This window comes from Mastigoproctus giganteus, chromosome 5, assembly GCF_048544385.1.
Source record: "Mastigoproctus giganteus isolate SK-2022 chromosome 5, ASM4854438v1, whole genome shotgun sequence".
NCBI classification, from domain to species: Eukaryota; Metazoa; Arthropoda; class Arachnida; order Uropygi; family Thelyphonidae; genus Mastigoproctus; species Mastigoproctus giganteus.
The window spans coordinates 21,688,263-21,700,730 of NC_143579.1; the positions used below are offsets into that span (position 1 = coordinate 21,688,263).

Genomic DNA, 12,468 nt, shown 5'->3' on the forward strand with positions numbered 1-12,468 from the left:
TGATTTATTTAATTATGAATTCAATTAATTAATAATTTTATTTATTTAAAAACAATAAGTGTTACTGTTTAATGCTGCCCCCGGAAATACAAAATTGCATTTATTTAATTTCCCTGTTCTTTATGTTGAAGCCATTTTGTCTCAGATTTGAAGGGAAATAATTGTAACTCTAGTCTAAGAAAATGTGTTTTAGACTACGGCTACAGCTTTATTGGCTTCGAGTTCATTTGAAAATCCACGTCGGTGTAATTCTTTTTTCAATGAGCCAAAATAATCTGAAAGAACGCGATACTGCTGTGTGGTGGTGCGGCTGAATGAATTAGAGAATTGTCATGATGCAGCAGAATACCTTAGAACGGTAGAAGTCTGTGTCTAGGTGTTTAGTGAGTTTATATTTCTCTTTAAACATGACACAACATCTTGCACTATTGACAATGTCTCCATGATGTACCAGAATAAGCGTGTTAAAAATCCAAAACAACGTTAACATCACCTAGCCGGAAGAAAGCACCATTTTGATTTTTCTCCCCGCTCTATGATCTGCTACTTGCTTTCGGGCCGATAGTGATGCAATGTTTTGTTTCCCTTAACATTTCGTTGTAGTAATGTCTCTCTACCGCGACACTGCTACAAATATTGCGTACAAATTCCAGTAGCTTCTGTTCAGGCTCATCTGTAAGTAGTTTGGGGACCAGCCATGCAAAAACCACGACATTTCAGGGTGCTGTATACGATCAATTTGTTTCTGTTGTAGTTCAGATGAAAAAGAGAATTATAAGGAATGGTAGAGCACTTTATTTAAACTTTATATTTACATAAAATAAACTAAACTATGTACAGTGACTTTAATATATATATATATAGATTTATTTATATATATATATTTGAAGTGATCAAGTGAACAGTAGCAATTTAGGATTCGTTCAAGTTACAATGGCCAAAGAAGAAGGTATCATCAGAATCTAAATTTTGATTTACTTAGTAAAGCCAGAGCTAACCATGGGCTATACACTTATACACATATTTACATAAAAAATCTGTCGTCTATACTTGGGGATAAGACACCAAATTGGTATTTGCATTGTAAACAAATAACAAATTAAAAAACGTACTCTTCATGTTTGAATACGTCATTTGGATTTCAATAAAAAGTACAGAAAACAAATTCACTCGTATTGATCTGCCAAGGCGCGAGTTGGATTAGATACCGTGTCCAAATGGATTTCGACTCATACACCATTTATGTTTTCAACAGTATATTAACGATACTGCTGTTTCAGTATCGAAATCAGTCTTGGTCTTGACCAAGAGATTGTAGTATGTTCCCCGTTTAAATATTGTTTTTTTATTATAAATTTTAGGCTAAAAAGTAGAAAAATTGATTTTAAAATCAACTGTTTTATAGTTATTTTGTTTTAATACTCCCATTTTGTGTATTTCACATTTCGATTTTGTTTGGCAGAGCATTACTTGTGAAAAATTTATGGCAGTAAGTTTGGTCCTTTCATTCATAGCTATTTTCGGCCATGGCTAGTGACACGCTTTTTCGTACAGTCCACGGAATGTCCCGATCCACAGAGACATCACACAAATTTGTACCACCTCATCATTTCCATTTTAGCGCAAACTTTAAAAATCTAATTCCTTAAATGCCTGCTCGTAACAGTATTTACGTGAGACATATTTTAAACCCAAGAGTAATAAAGACTAAGACTGCGGTGATAACCGAACCTAAACATGATTTGCAATTACAAAACGGTCACCGTACATGGCCAAAAACTCCTAGAATGTTAAATGATGAAAAATGAACATCTTATGAAATATTAACAAGAAAAAAAAAAACAGCCTTGTCGCTAAATTCTCCTCTTACTATTTACTAATGAATGATCATAATATGCACATAGATAGTTTTTCATGTATTTAACAAGAATGAAACGAGTTTGATTATTTTTTTGACCCGTAGGCGTGTTGAAATACGGAAACTTGTAAATAGAAATAGCTTCGGAAACGCAAAAAGAAAGAAGGGGAAAAAAGTTCGATACGGAAATGTTTCTTAATAAAAAAATTATCTTACACATGCACCAACACACCCCCATCACACCGACATACAGAGATAGATGGTATGTACAAATATGGCTTGTAGAAGTCTCCTAAATTGTCCGATACAAGTGTGTATATTCATTTGAGATGTTCCTTTAATTGCTTGTAGTTCGTTGAACATCAAAAAGAGTTTTGAAATACGTCACAAAGTGTCCACATTAAACGAATGAAGTCTTCGTTCTGTCTTCACTGTCTCTCCCTCTTTGCTGTGAGCCAGGCTTTCGTACACTGTGCGCTGTTGCCTGGGGTTACCCGCCTGAAAAGAAAATAGGTAGTTACTTTTGTTGGCAAAGGTTCGAAGAAATAGATGAAATTCAACTCAAGAAACAAAAGGAATTCCCATATTGGGTTGTTCCAGTTAATTAACGTAAATTAAAATTGCTTAATGAATTAATGTTTATTAGATTAGTATCTGGATTTTTGTCTAACTTTATTACAAAGGGATAATTAGACAGGAACCACTGAAAATTAATTAATTAATTTTTGCTAGCTTAATATTCATTTATGTCCAAGTTGTTTATAAAAAAAGTGTGAAGAGAAAAATATATTTGGTCGACAAATAGAAATAAAATTAAGAAACTGTAAATACTTTTGATAGGGAGTGAATATATTTAATGTTCACAATTCCAGCATTTTAAACTATAATGAACGCTTTTTAAACAAAGATGGCAGTTTTCAGAATATTGTTTTAAAATCAATAGAGATTAATCACTGAGATGGCGCTACCGTCGTATGTAATGCAGCAATATATTAAAACCAGGCTTTTATTATCATTATTATTATTTAAATTCGAAATATATTAGTAAATCTTGAGTAAATCTTTAATAGACAGCTCTTGTACACAATATTTAAAATCCACACAGTTTAAACTATCCCAAAATGCATTTAAAATGCAGAAGAGAGTTTTAGAATATTATTTAAAAAGTGATTAATCAGAGAGGGCGCAACCGTCGCCTTTATACAAGAATACATTGAAAGTGACTTGTATTTATATTTCTTTTTCCATTTATTTAAATATTGATTGAACCAGGCTTTTATTATCATTATTATTATTTAAATGCCTAAATTCGGAACATATTAGTACACAGCTGTTGTACACAATATTTAAAATCCACGCAGTTTAAATTATGCCAAAATGCATTTAAAACACAGAAGAGAGTTTTAGAATATTATTTAAAAAGCGATTTATCCGAGGGGGCGCAACCGTCGCCTCTAACACAAGAATGAATTGAGAGTGACTTGTATTTATAGTTATTTTCCATTTATTTAAATATTGATTCTACAATGAATCTGTTTTTCATTGAAACTTTTTTTGGGGGGAAAAGTTTTTGGGTGTTTCTAACCAAAACCAAGCGAACCAATCGTTATTTGCAAGAGGATAAGTCTGATTAATCTTCATATTACAACTCTGAACTTAGAAGCAAAACTAGCAAGAGAAGTCTCGAAGTTTGTACATCTCCTCAGCCACGAGATAACCACTACGAAGGAAAGCGCCTTATAACTCAAAGATAGATTAACCACCTCAGGCGATAGAGAACTGGTCCGGAAGAGAATGTCGCACTTTAACTCCGAGAGATGAGATATTACTGTCAAGAGATGCCACCACCACCTTATACTTGTGCTTCTCAGAATTATGATATCGTAGATTAAATAAAACGGATGTTTGAGATCAGCCAGAGAAATTTACTGACACAGAAGTATCTCTGCATTTTTCTGCATATTTGCCCATCTGCATTTAAGCCCCTCCTTACATAAGATATAAAGCCAAAGAAAAAGCGAACAGGACGAAAAATAATGAAATTTTCAGGCTTAGAAATTTCAGATATTTCAAGACGGTGAAACTTTGCTTCTCTTAGTATTTTTATAAGATATTTGGGTGGAGCACATTAGTCACATTTCCAGTAGACTTTATCTTTTACACTTTGCGTTTACTTCTCTTTCTCGTTCCCCAGCCATATTTAATATCCGGTTGAAATCGTAACTATGACAACCAAGATTACACATCGTATTTAATGTCTTGTGAGCGAAGTGATTTGCACATTTGTCGTATATTACCTTCGCGTATGAATTCAAAAAAATCGATGCCCAATATGCTGACGGAAGATAGAATTAACTAGATTTGAGGAGGGCAGATCCTCCAGGTGTCGCTACTGCTGCTTCCAGACTGTACATTCTCTCCTGGAATCTGCAGAATGGCAGTGCATTTTGGAATAAGTAAAATACGTATTGAATACTTAATAATAATTTCTGGGAGTGTAATGAACAGTAGAGAACACCTGGTATGAAAATTCCATTATATTACCTGGATTAAGAAATGCATTAAAAGCTAGAAATATTTTATATAAACAACAGTTTCCGCTATGTTTGTTTCAGTTCTTAATCATGCTGATATCACAATGAAATGTTAATTAAACTTTTAATTAGAACATTTGTCAGTAAACAACTGCTAATTAAATTATTTAAAGAACAACAACCGATATAATCCCTTACGCAGTAGGAAGATTATAAATGAAATTTAGATTGCCCCCAAAATATTCGAAAAATCTCTGTTAGGCATAATTTACAAGGAAAGGCGATTGCAATGCATTGAGAGCGTGAATATTTTAAAGTTGGAATACTTCTACGATAGGAGTACTTTAGTAAACCTTGTATGAAAATAACATCTAAAATTACTAAGTATAGGTTTTCAATGACAGTAAAGATTAACGTATTTTTCCGACCATAAGATGCTCTTCTAGAATATGCATGATTTTAGAAGGTAAAATTAAGTAAAATACTCAACAGGACATATTTTAAAGTCATATTGAGCACTTCATAGGCACACGTGTGTCCTCTCTACAGGTTATGTATAAAATATAATTGGTTTATCAATTTAGAGAGGTGTTAATAGGCTTGTTAGTTTTATAAGCACGTATTTCCTCCCATCTGCTAATTATATTTACCTGTCCTGAGGATTTGACTTTCCTGGACTGAAGACTGGTGGTATGAAAATGAAAAATGAAGTCGCTTATGTACATTAATTGATCAAAATGTCCTATTTCCACAACGCAATTATGAGCTCTGCAAATATATTTAAAGAATTTGTTAATATATTGAATATCTAAATTGAAATTTGCAGTTAGATAAGACAGATATGAATAATGCATTTAAAGTATATATCAAGATGAATGAGGACTCTTATTTAAGCACTTGAAGGGAACGTCTGTGATTAATATTAAGACTCATAGAAAGCTTCATCAAAGATAACTGAATACAAATGAACTTATCTAAAGACTCTTAAAAATTTTGGTATTTACCAGAACGAAAATAGAGAGAATACGCACCCTCTTACCGTAATGAATGTTATCTATTTACGACACCACCGCTTCAGTCCACTAAATAGTCATCTCCATATAATGTTGTGAATCATTGCAGGAAACAGCAGCAGGGCTATGTGTTTCACTCTTGTCGCCCCTGCTCTCGAAATAGGAAGCGAGCCAGCGTCATTCTGCACCACAGCTTGTTTTAATCCTGGGAAAGAATATGGACACTTACAATTCGTACACGGTATGAACAGAAGTCCTCTGAACTACATAAATAGAAAATACAGGATTATTCATTTATGATGCAAATCATTGGTCACACTGTGTACCGAGGTAACTATGATAACAGAGCAGATGTCATCTGATATGGAATGATATATAATTATAAAGGTGGCAGAAGGAAGTTTCATAGTGACAGCACTGGTATTCGTTGAACAATACAATTTTTATTATTGCGGTGCAGGGATAGTACCGTACATGGGTTTAAGGTTGAGAAGATGAAAGAAGATATTTGTTAACGTTAGACATGAATTTCTCAAAGGAGGCTCTTCCAGAGAAAGAAGTTGAAGGAATAAATAAGGAAGAAGAAAAGTTGGCCCTGTGCCTTCCCTTGAATTCAGATATTTTTTTACTGGTTTTGGACACCAATCATGAGATAGATTCTTTATAGAGATGGATTAAATCCTCAAGCGAGTGAATTTGTGCATTTCACGAATAAGGTGGACAGTCACAGCACGTTATGAAATACACTGCCCTACCGAACACCCCTTTGTTGATAGCTTTGACGCACTAAAGAAGCAAATGTGCCAAACGCAACCATAAATAAATAAGTTGGTAGGCCTTCGCGGACACATTAATACGATCGTGAATACAACATTCCATGATCGATGGAGTTAATAGACTTCCAATGCGGAATGAAAATTGGGTGCCACATATGCAGTCAGTCGGTATATAACATTTCAACGCCGCTGAAGATCCATAGGTGGACGAATGTTGGTATGATTTGCAGATGGAGGTGGGCTGGTGCCCAGACTGTTATGAAACGAGCGGAAAATCTTCGAAGTCAATGAAACGTGACAGGAGAACCCTAAAAATAATCGTTCGCTCGGAACGCAGGTGGACGTTGTCGCAGTATATACAGGCCCTCAGTGAGACGATCGGGACACATGTCAGCTCCAATACAGGGCGCAAGTCTCTGTATAATATGGTTACCGCGGTCATGCAGCGTCCGACAGGGCGCTAATCTCTCCGACTAATGATAGACGCTGTCTAGCTTGGTGTAAAGCCGCCGTTCTTGGACCAAAGGAAAACTGCGTTACCAAAGGAAAACTGTGCTTTGGAGTGGCGAGTCGCGGTACACGGTCTACCAGTCTGAAGGTCGTAGTTAGGTGCAGCAGATGCCCAGAAGTCTAACGTCCTGACGATGTATTATCCTAATAATGAAGTTTGGTAGAGATTGCATGATGGTCTGGGGCTATTTTTCGTTGTCTGGCTTGGAATTATTGGTTGTTTTGGCCAAATCGATGAATTCTACAATCTAGGCGTGTTACAGGATTATGCGTTACGTATAATGTAACTTCGGGAAGATCCATATCTGTATCAACAGGACAACGTCCCATGTCATCTAGTTGAGTTGTGACAGACTGGTTTGAGGACATGAGCGCCGAAGAGTTGAATTGGCCAGCCCAGAGCACTGACCTCAATCGTATAGGGAACCTCTGAGATGAATTGGATCGTCGAGTACGAGTGAGGAGAGGCTGTCCAAAATAACAGAGCTAAATTGGTCGCCGCTTTTAAGCCTGGATGACGGAAATATCAGAGAACTTTTATTAAAAACTGGTGGAGAGCGTTCCTTGGAAACTGGAGTTTGTCGTTAAGGCTCAAAGTTTTAGCACACCTTATTAGCCTTCCTGTTAATAAAGATTAATTTTAGATATGCTGGTGTCCGGATATTAATGGTAGGACAGTTTGGTTTTAATAAACTTCTGCATTCATTTTCAATAATATATTGTCGTTAATTGAGTTGCATTTGTAATTATAGAAACGTGTATAATTGGCAACACATGGGTATATAAGGACAATAAGATGGAATGTAAACAACCAGTTAAAATACAAATAAAACTGAAGTACTGAATGAAAAGGTACTTTAGATAACTGCACCAACAATTATTTATGGCATTATCTTCGATGGAAACAAGTTTTCTGAGTGAATATAGTGACATTATCAGCGAAACAGAAGGCTGTCAGTTCAAATAGGATCTTGAAAACATGCCGTGCTAATAATTTATAGGATTGGTTAGTAGCATTTGTAGTAACTATTAATGAAGTGGATTTTTGTTGAGGTGGCTTTTCTGCTCAATTTCTCTCCATTTAGTTAGGCTAACTCGATGTTTTTATTGCTTCCAAGATTTCTTACCGTCCGTCCCTGTAGGATTTTATCAACATCATAAAATGCGTCACACACGAACAATTTAAAAGTCTAAGATGGTAATTACGTGTCTTAGGGCTTTTTCGCTGCTATATATAATTTTCTTGTTCTGGCAGCGCAGAGAAATTAAGGATTTCTGAATGTCTTATTAACACATTTGTCATCATTACGAACAATATTCCAGTAGCGAGATGTAGCACACTTGTTTATTCGCAGAATTAATTTTAGTTACTTGGTCAGAAAGAAGGTTTCCCTGACGCTAATAATGACGGATGGTGATTGTTTTTGGTTCTGCATTAAAAATTGTTCGCAACTGCAGTTGGCTATTGCTGACACTGAACTAAATGAATAGCAACAGTATTGGCCGAAAAAGATTCTTAATTTATAACGCTGTCGACGTTCCAACAGACGTCACTCCAGAGTTGGCACAGTTGGTAGAAGAAATCCAGAAAAATTCTGCAAACGACTCTTGTCATGTTTGTCGATTGACACAAGAATAATTTTATTCAAATTGCAAAGCGACGTATAATATTTAATAAACAAATAATAGACATTATAAACTGTTTTCCTAATTTATTCTGGTTCTTTGTTGGTCACCAATATTGGAGACTTTGTTGGTCACTAATATTGGACACTTTTTTGGTCACCAATCTGACCAATCTCATAGCCGTTCAAGGCAATTTGCTACTTTCAAAATTGACAAGTGTGTGTGTCCGTGTGCGTGTTAAACGCCAAAGAAACTAAGATAGAGGTGTCAGTATGTTGTGACTATAAATCGCATGTATTAGAATTTGGTTGAAATGGGTGTATATTCGATTTTGAACGGTTACGGAAATATTACTTTTAGAATTTTAAAGATGGCGCGTGATCAATTATTTGGTAATGAAAATCTGAATAAATATAAGATTTTGTCTAACTTTTATCACATACGTGCAAGCATTAAACACTAGCTTTCATTGGTTCTGACTTTCTGAAGTCACGATTAAATACGAATATAAGCAGTTTGTTCTCTTCAAAGCTGAAACCAACCACACTGGTAAAAACGATTACAGGATTAGTATTAGCAGAGGTATATGATGCAAGAAAGCAAGCTTATACAGCATCACCCAAAAAAAAAAAACCTACCGATCTATTTTCTCCAAACGTTTGCTCAGTTCTTCCTTCAATTTATTTAAGCTATCAACTTCAACAACCACAGATGGAAGTTTGTTCTAGCAATCAACCACCCTCTGGCAAAAGGAAAATTTCCACACATCTATTCGACAACTGTCTTTGCTCAGTTTGAATTTATGCTATTTGAATTTATTGAGGAAGAACCCCATCAGCATTGAGCTTGCTCAAGCCATTCAAGGCTGTATACACCTCAATAAGATCTCCTCTCAGGTGCCTAATCTCCAGGCGGTATAATTTACAGAACTTCAGACTTTCTTGGTAAGAACACCCCTTTGTTCCCCTCACCGAACTCGAAGAAACTCTACACCTTACCTAAAATGAGGCCTCTCAGACCTGTATGCAGTATACAAGTTGGGGTCAGACCATTGCCTTATACAAACGGATAATCACCTCCCCATCCCTGCAAGAAAAATTCCTATATATCATAGACAAGACCCCCATGACCTAGATATGCAGCTCTGAGCATATCTGAGCATTCAGATATGAAGTTTTCTAAGCATAGCACACAGGCTGCCAAAGCAGCCTGTCCGCTTTGCTTAGAAAACTTTATATCTGACTGCACAATTACGGTAGGTCTTTTCATTCTTCACTACCGCACAGTTGGTACGTTTCTTTGGGGTTATTGTTACCCATATGAAGTACTTTGCATATGTCAATGTTAGACTTCAGTTGCCACCTCTCAGCCCATCTGCCCAACTTTTCTATATCCTGCTGCAATAGGGTACTGTCATTAACAACCCTGCAAACCTTGGTATAGTCTGAAAACTTGGACATTAAGCTTAATATACCTTCATCAGTATCAATAAATATACAAAACAACAATGGACCTAACACTGAACCTAGGGGGCTCCACAAATAACCCTGGGGGCTCCACAAATAACCCTGGGGGAATCCACTAATAACATTAGTCCAGAATTACATTACATGCAAAAGATATTTCTGTAAACATGACTGCATTCGTATCTCAGTGTAGTTGAAGCTAAGTTCCCAACACTCTTCCTTGAAAAGATTGAAGGCAACTACAGTAATTGTGGTATTATTGGAACAACATGTTTGGCATCTGTAGTGAATATATAAAATCAGGGTATGAACGAAGTGTCGCCGAATCAGTCGCCCGTCTTGTACCGTTTCTACTATATGGTCTGAACAAGTTGAATACGTCTTCCTAGCATGCAATCAAGGTCCATCTCCTGATGATATGACGGTCTTCATGACCAATGCTATCCCATAGCAACAATACAACTCCACCTAACTGTGTTGCTGAAAGCATACAGCGTAGTTTCAGGTTCCTCTTCACACTATACCAAATCCAATGAGAATTTTTGCCGAACGATGTCAAGTATTCACACCACCAATGTGACATACACCATAGATATTCTCACGTAAAGTTGATGTCTTTGCAGATTACTTCCGGTGGTTTTTGCTGACACCCGTGTCCCTGTTGCTGCTATAAAGTGTCAGAACAGATGGATAGCGTTAGAAATGTCGATTGCAACATCCATAGAGAGATACAGCGACCTTCCTTCGACTTTATTAATTGGTCCACAACTCTGACCTGGATGTCTAAAAACCGATTGTGCAACCTGCATGATCTACCACTTGGTATGATCCTCCAAGTGGTAGAATTTGGAAAATCCACCTGGATATGATTTTCACATGTTCCACTGCGATAATCGACAGGTGGGAGTTCTCTGCAACTGTAATTCACGTTTGAGTTGCATCTTCGAGATGATTAAGTATTTAAAACTGTCGCATGCCTAAATTTGCATGTTCTTAGTCTCTATATGGAACCAGTCTGTCATGTACACTGAACCATTTCTAGATTACATGGTTCCTGGGTAACGCGACGCTGTCAACCTTCTCGGTAGTGGACCTACCCACCGCTTGAGAGGTATATAGGTACACTGCATTCACGTAGACGGTATTTCAGTATGGATAAACGTCATGAGTTACCGACTTTGAAAGAGAGATGATAGCGGGTGCCCGACGCATGGGTCATTCTATCGCGGAGTTGTACAGAAACTGCACTATTCCCGTTTGACTGTATCAAGAGTGTATCGGGATGAAGCCATTTCCGAAATAACATCTCATCGTGGACAGCGCTGTAGGTGGAGAAAGGTGCTGGATGAACGTGGCCGTCGACGTCAGTTTCGCATTGTTTCAGCCAACCGGAGAGCGACAGTGGTACAAATCACCGCCGACTTCAACGAGGGAGGTGCCAGAAACGTCTCCACCAAGACCATCAGGCGATGGTCTTGGTGGAGACGTTTCTGGAGACGTTATCATTAGCCGCAATAGGTATGAGAGCCGCCAAACCACCAGAGTCGCATTGCTAACACCACAACGCATAATTCTACGCCTCAACTGGGCAAAAAAAAAAAAAAAAACCGGCACTGGACCTTGTATGATTGCAAATGGGTCTCCTGGTCCGATGAGTCCCGTTTTCTGTTATTTCGAGTCTTCTGGAGGATGCCTATCTGGCGAAAACCGCACGAAGCTAGCTATGTACCCGTCATGTCAACCAACAAGGAACTGCTCAGGCAGGTGGACGGTCTGTAATGGTCTGGGGCGTGTTCAACTGGCACACACTGGGACCTCTGGTACGTCTAGAGGCATCTCTGAACTCTCTAGGTTACGTGTACATCCATGTAGACCATCTGCATCCCTTCATGGTCATCGTGCACTCACAGGATATTGGACTCTTCCAGCAAGAAAATTCGCCTTCCCACAGAGCCGTGGTAACTAGAAAATAGTTCGAAGAGCATTCCATAGATTTTAACACCATGAAATGGCCTTCCCGTTCACTGGACATGAAACCTGTGGAGCATCTTTTGGATGCTATGGAAAGGTCCGTTTGAGCTTTGGATCCTCCACTACTGGACTCAATGCCTCGCCATGTGAATGCCCTTATACGGGCGAAAGATGGGCCTATCCGCTACTAGCAAGGTATCCCATCATTTCTGTCCACTCAGTGTGTATATCGATACGACTGATTTTTTTAATATAGTGCAGCGATCTTATAATTGCTTTGAGCAGTCGATATGAAGATCTTTGACATATTTTTGAAATTTTTCTATTTTTTTAAAAATCAAATTTACTTAGTGCTAAGACTGGGAAAAGCTTTTATGGAAAATCAAATTTATTACAACGCTTTTGATGGTGTTGACTTTTTGTCACCCTCCCCAAGGACATTTTATATTCTATCTAGGGGCAATTAATTACATCGTTGTTGCAATGATAACGTCATAAATATAATTTTCCCTTTGATGTCTGTACCTTTATGCTTTCTGTTTATCAACAGCGCAATAAAAAAAATTCTTTTCAGTGGAATTTTTTCTGTGTTGTTTCTCGGGAACTGTTTTGAAGTGTCTTTCATTACCATTACTTCCAATTTTAACTGAAACTATAAAAAGAAATACCCTGTTTGCTGGAATACATCTTACATATTATATGAGCTGAGCTCAT

The 12,468-nt window shown here is 37.2% G+C and overlaps 1 protein-coding gene across 2 annotated transcripts in view; it reads right to left on the minus strand.

The window, feature by feature from the left end:
* Nucleotides 1-1,007: 1,007 nt before the first annotated feature.
* Nucleotides 1,008-12,468, minus strand: part of LOC150085233 (neurotrimin-like) — a 219,484-nt gene continuing 208,023 nt past the window's right edge. The window contains exons 5-7 of one of the 2 annotated variants that reach the window (XM_090373928.1): nucleotides 5,432-5,610; nucleotides 5,043-5,160; nucleotides 1,008-2,356 (exon numbers count right to left, since the gene is read on the minus strand). In XM_090373928.1, the coding sequence (XP_090230054.1) occupies nucleotides 5,483-5,610 (128 nt within the window). In that variant the 3' untranslated portion in view covers nucleotides 1,008-2,356; nucleotides 5,043-5,160; nucleotides 5,432-5,482. Of the gene's footprint in view, nucleotides 2,357-5,042; nucleotides 5,161-5,423; nucleotides 5,611-12,468 lie in introns of both variants that reach the window. The other variant, XM_090373927.1, reaches the window with a different exon arrangement.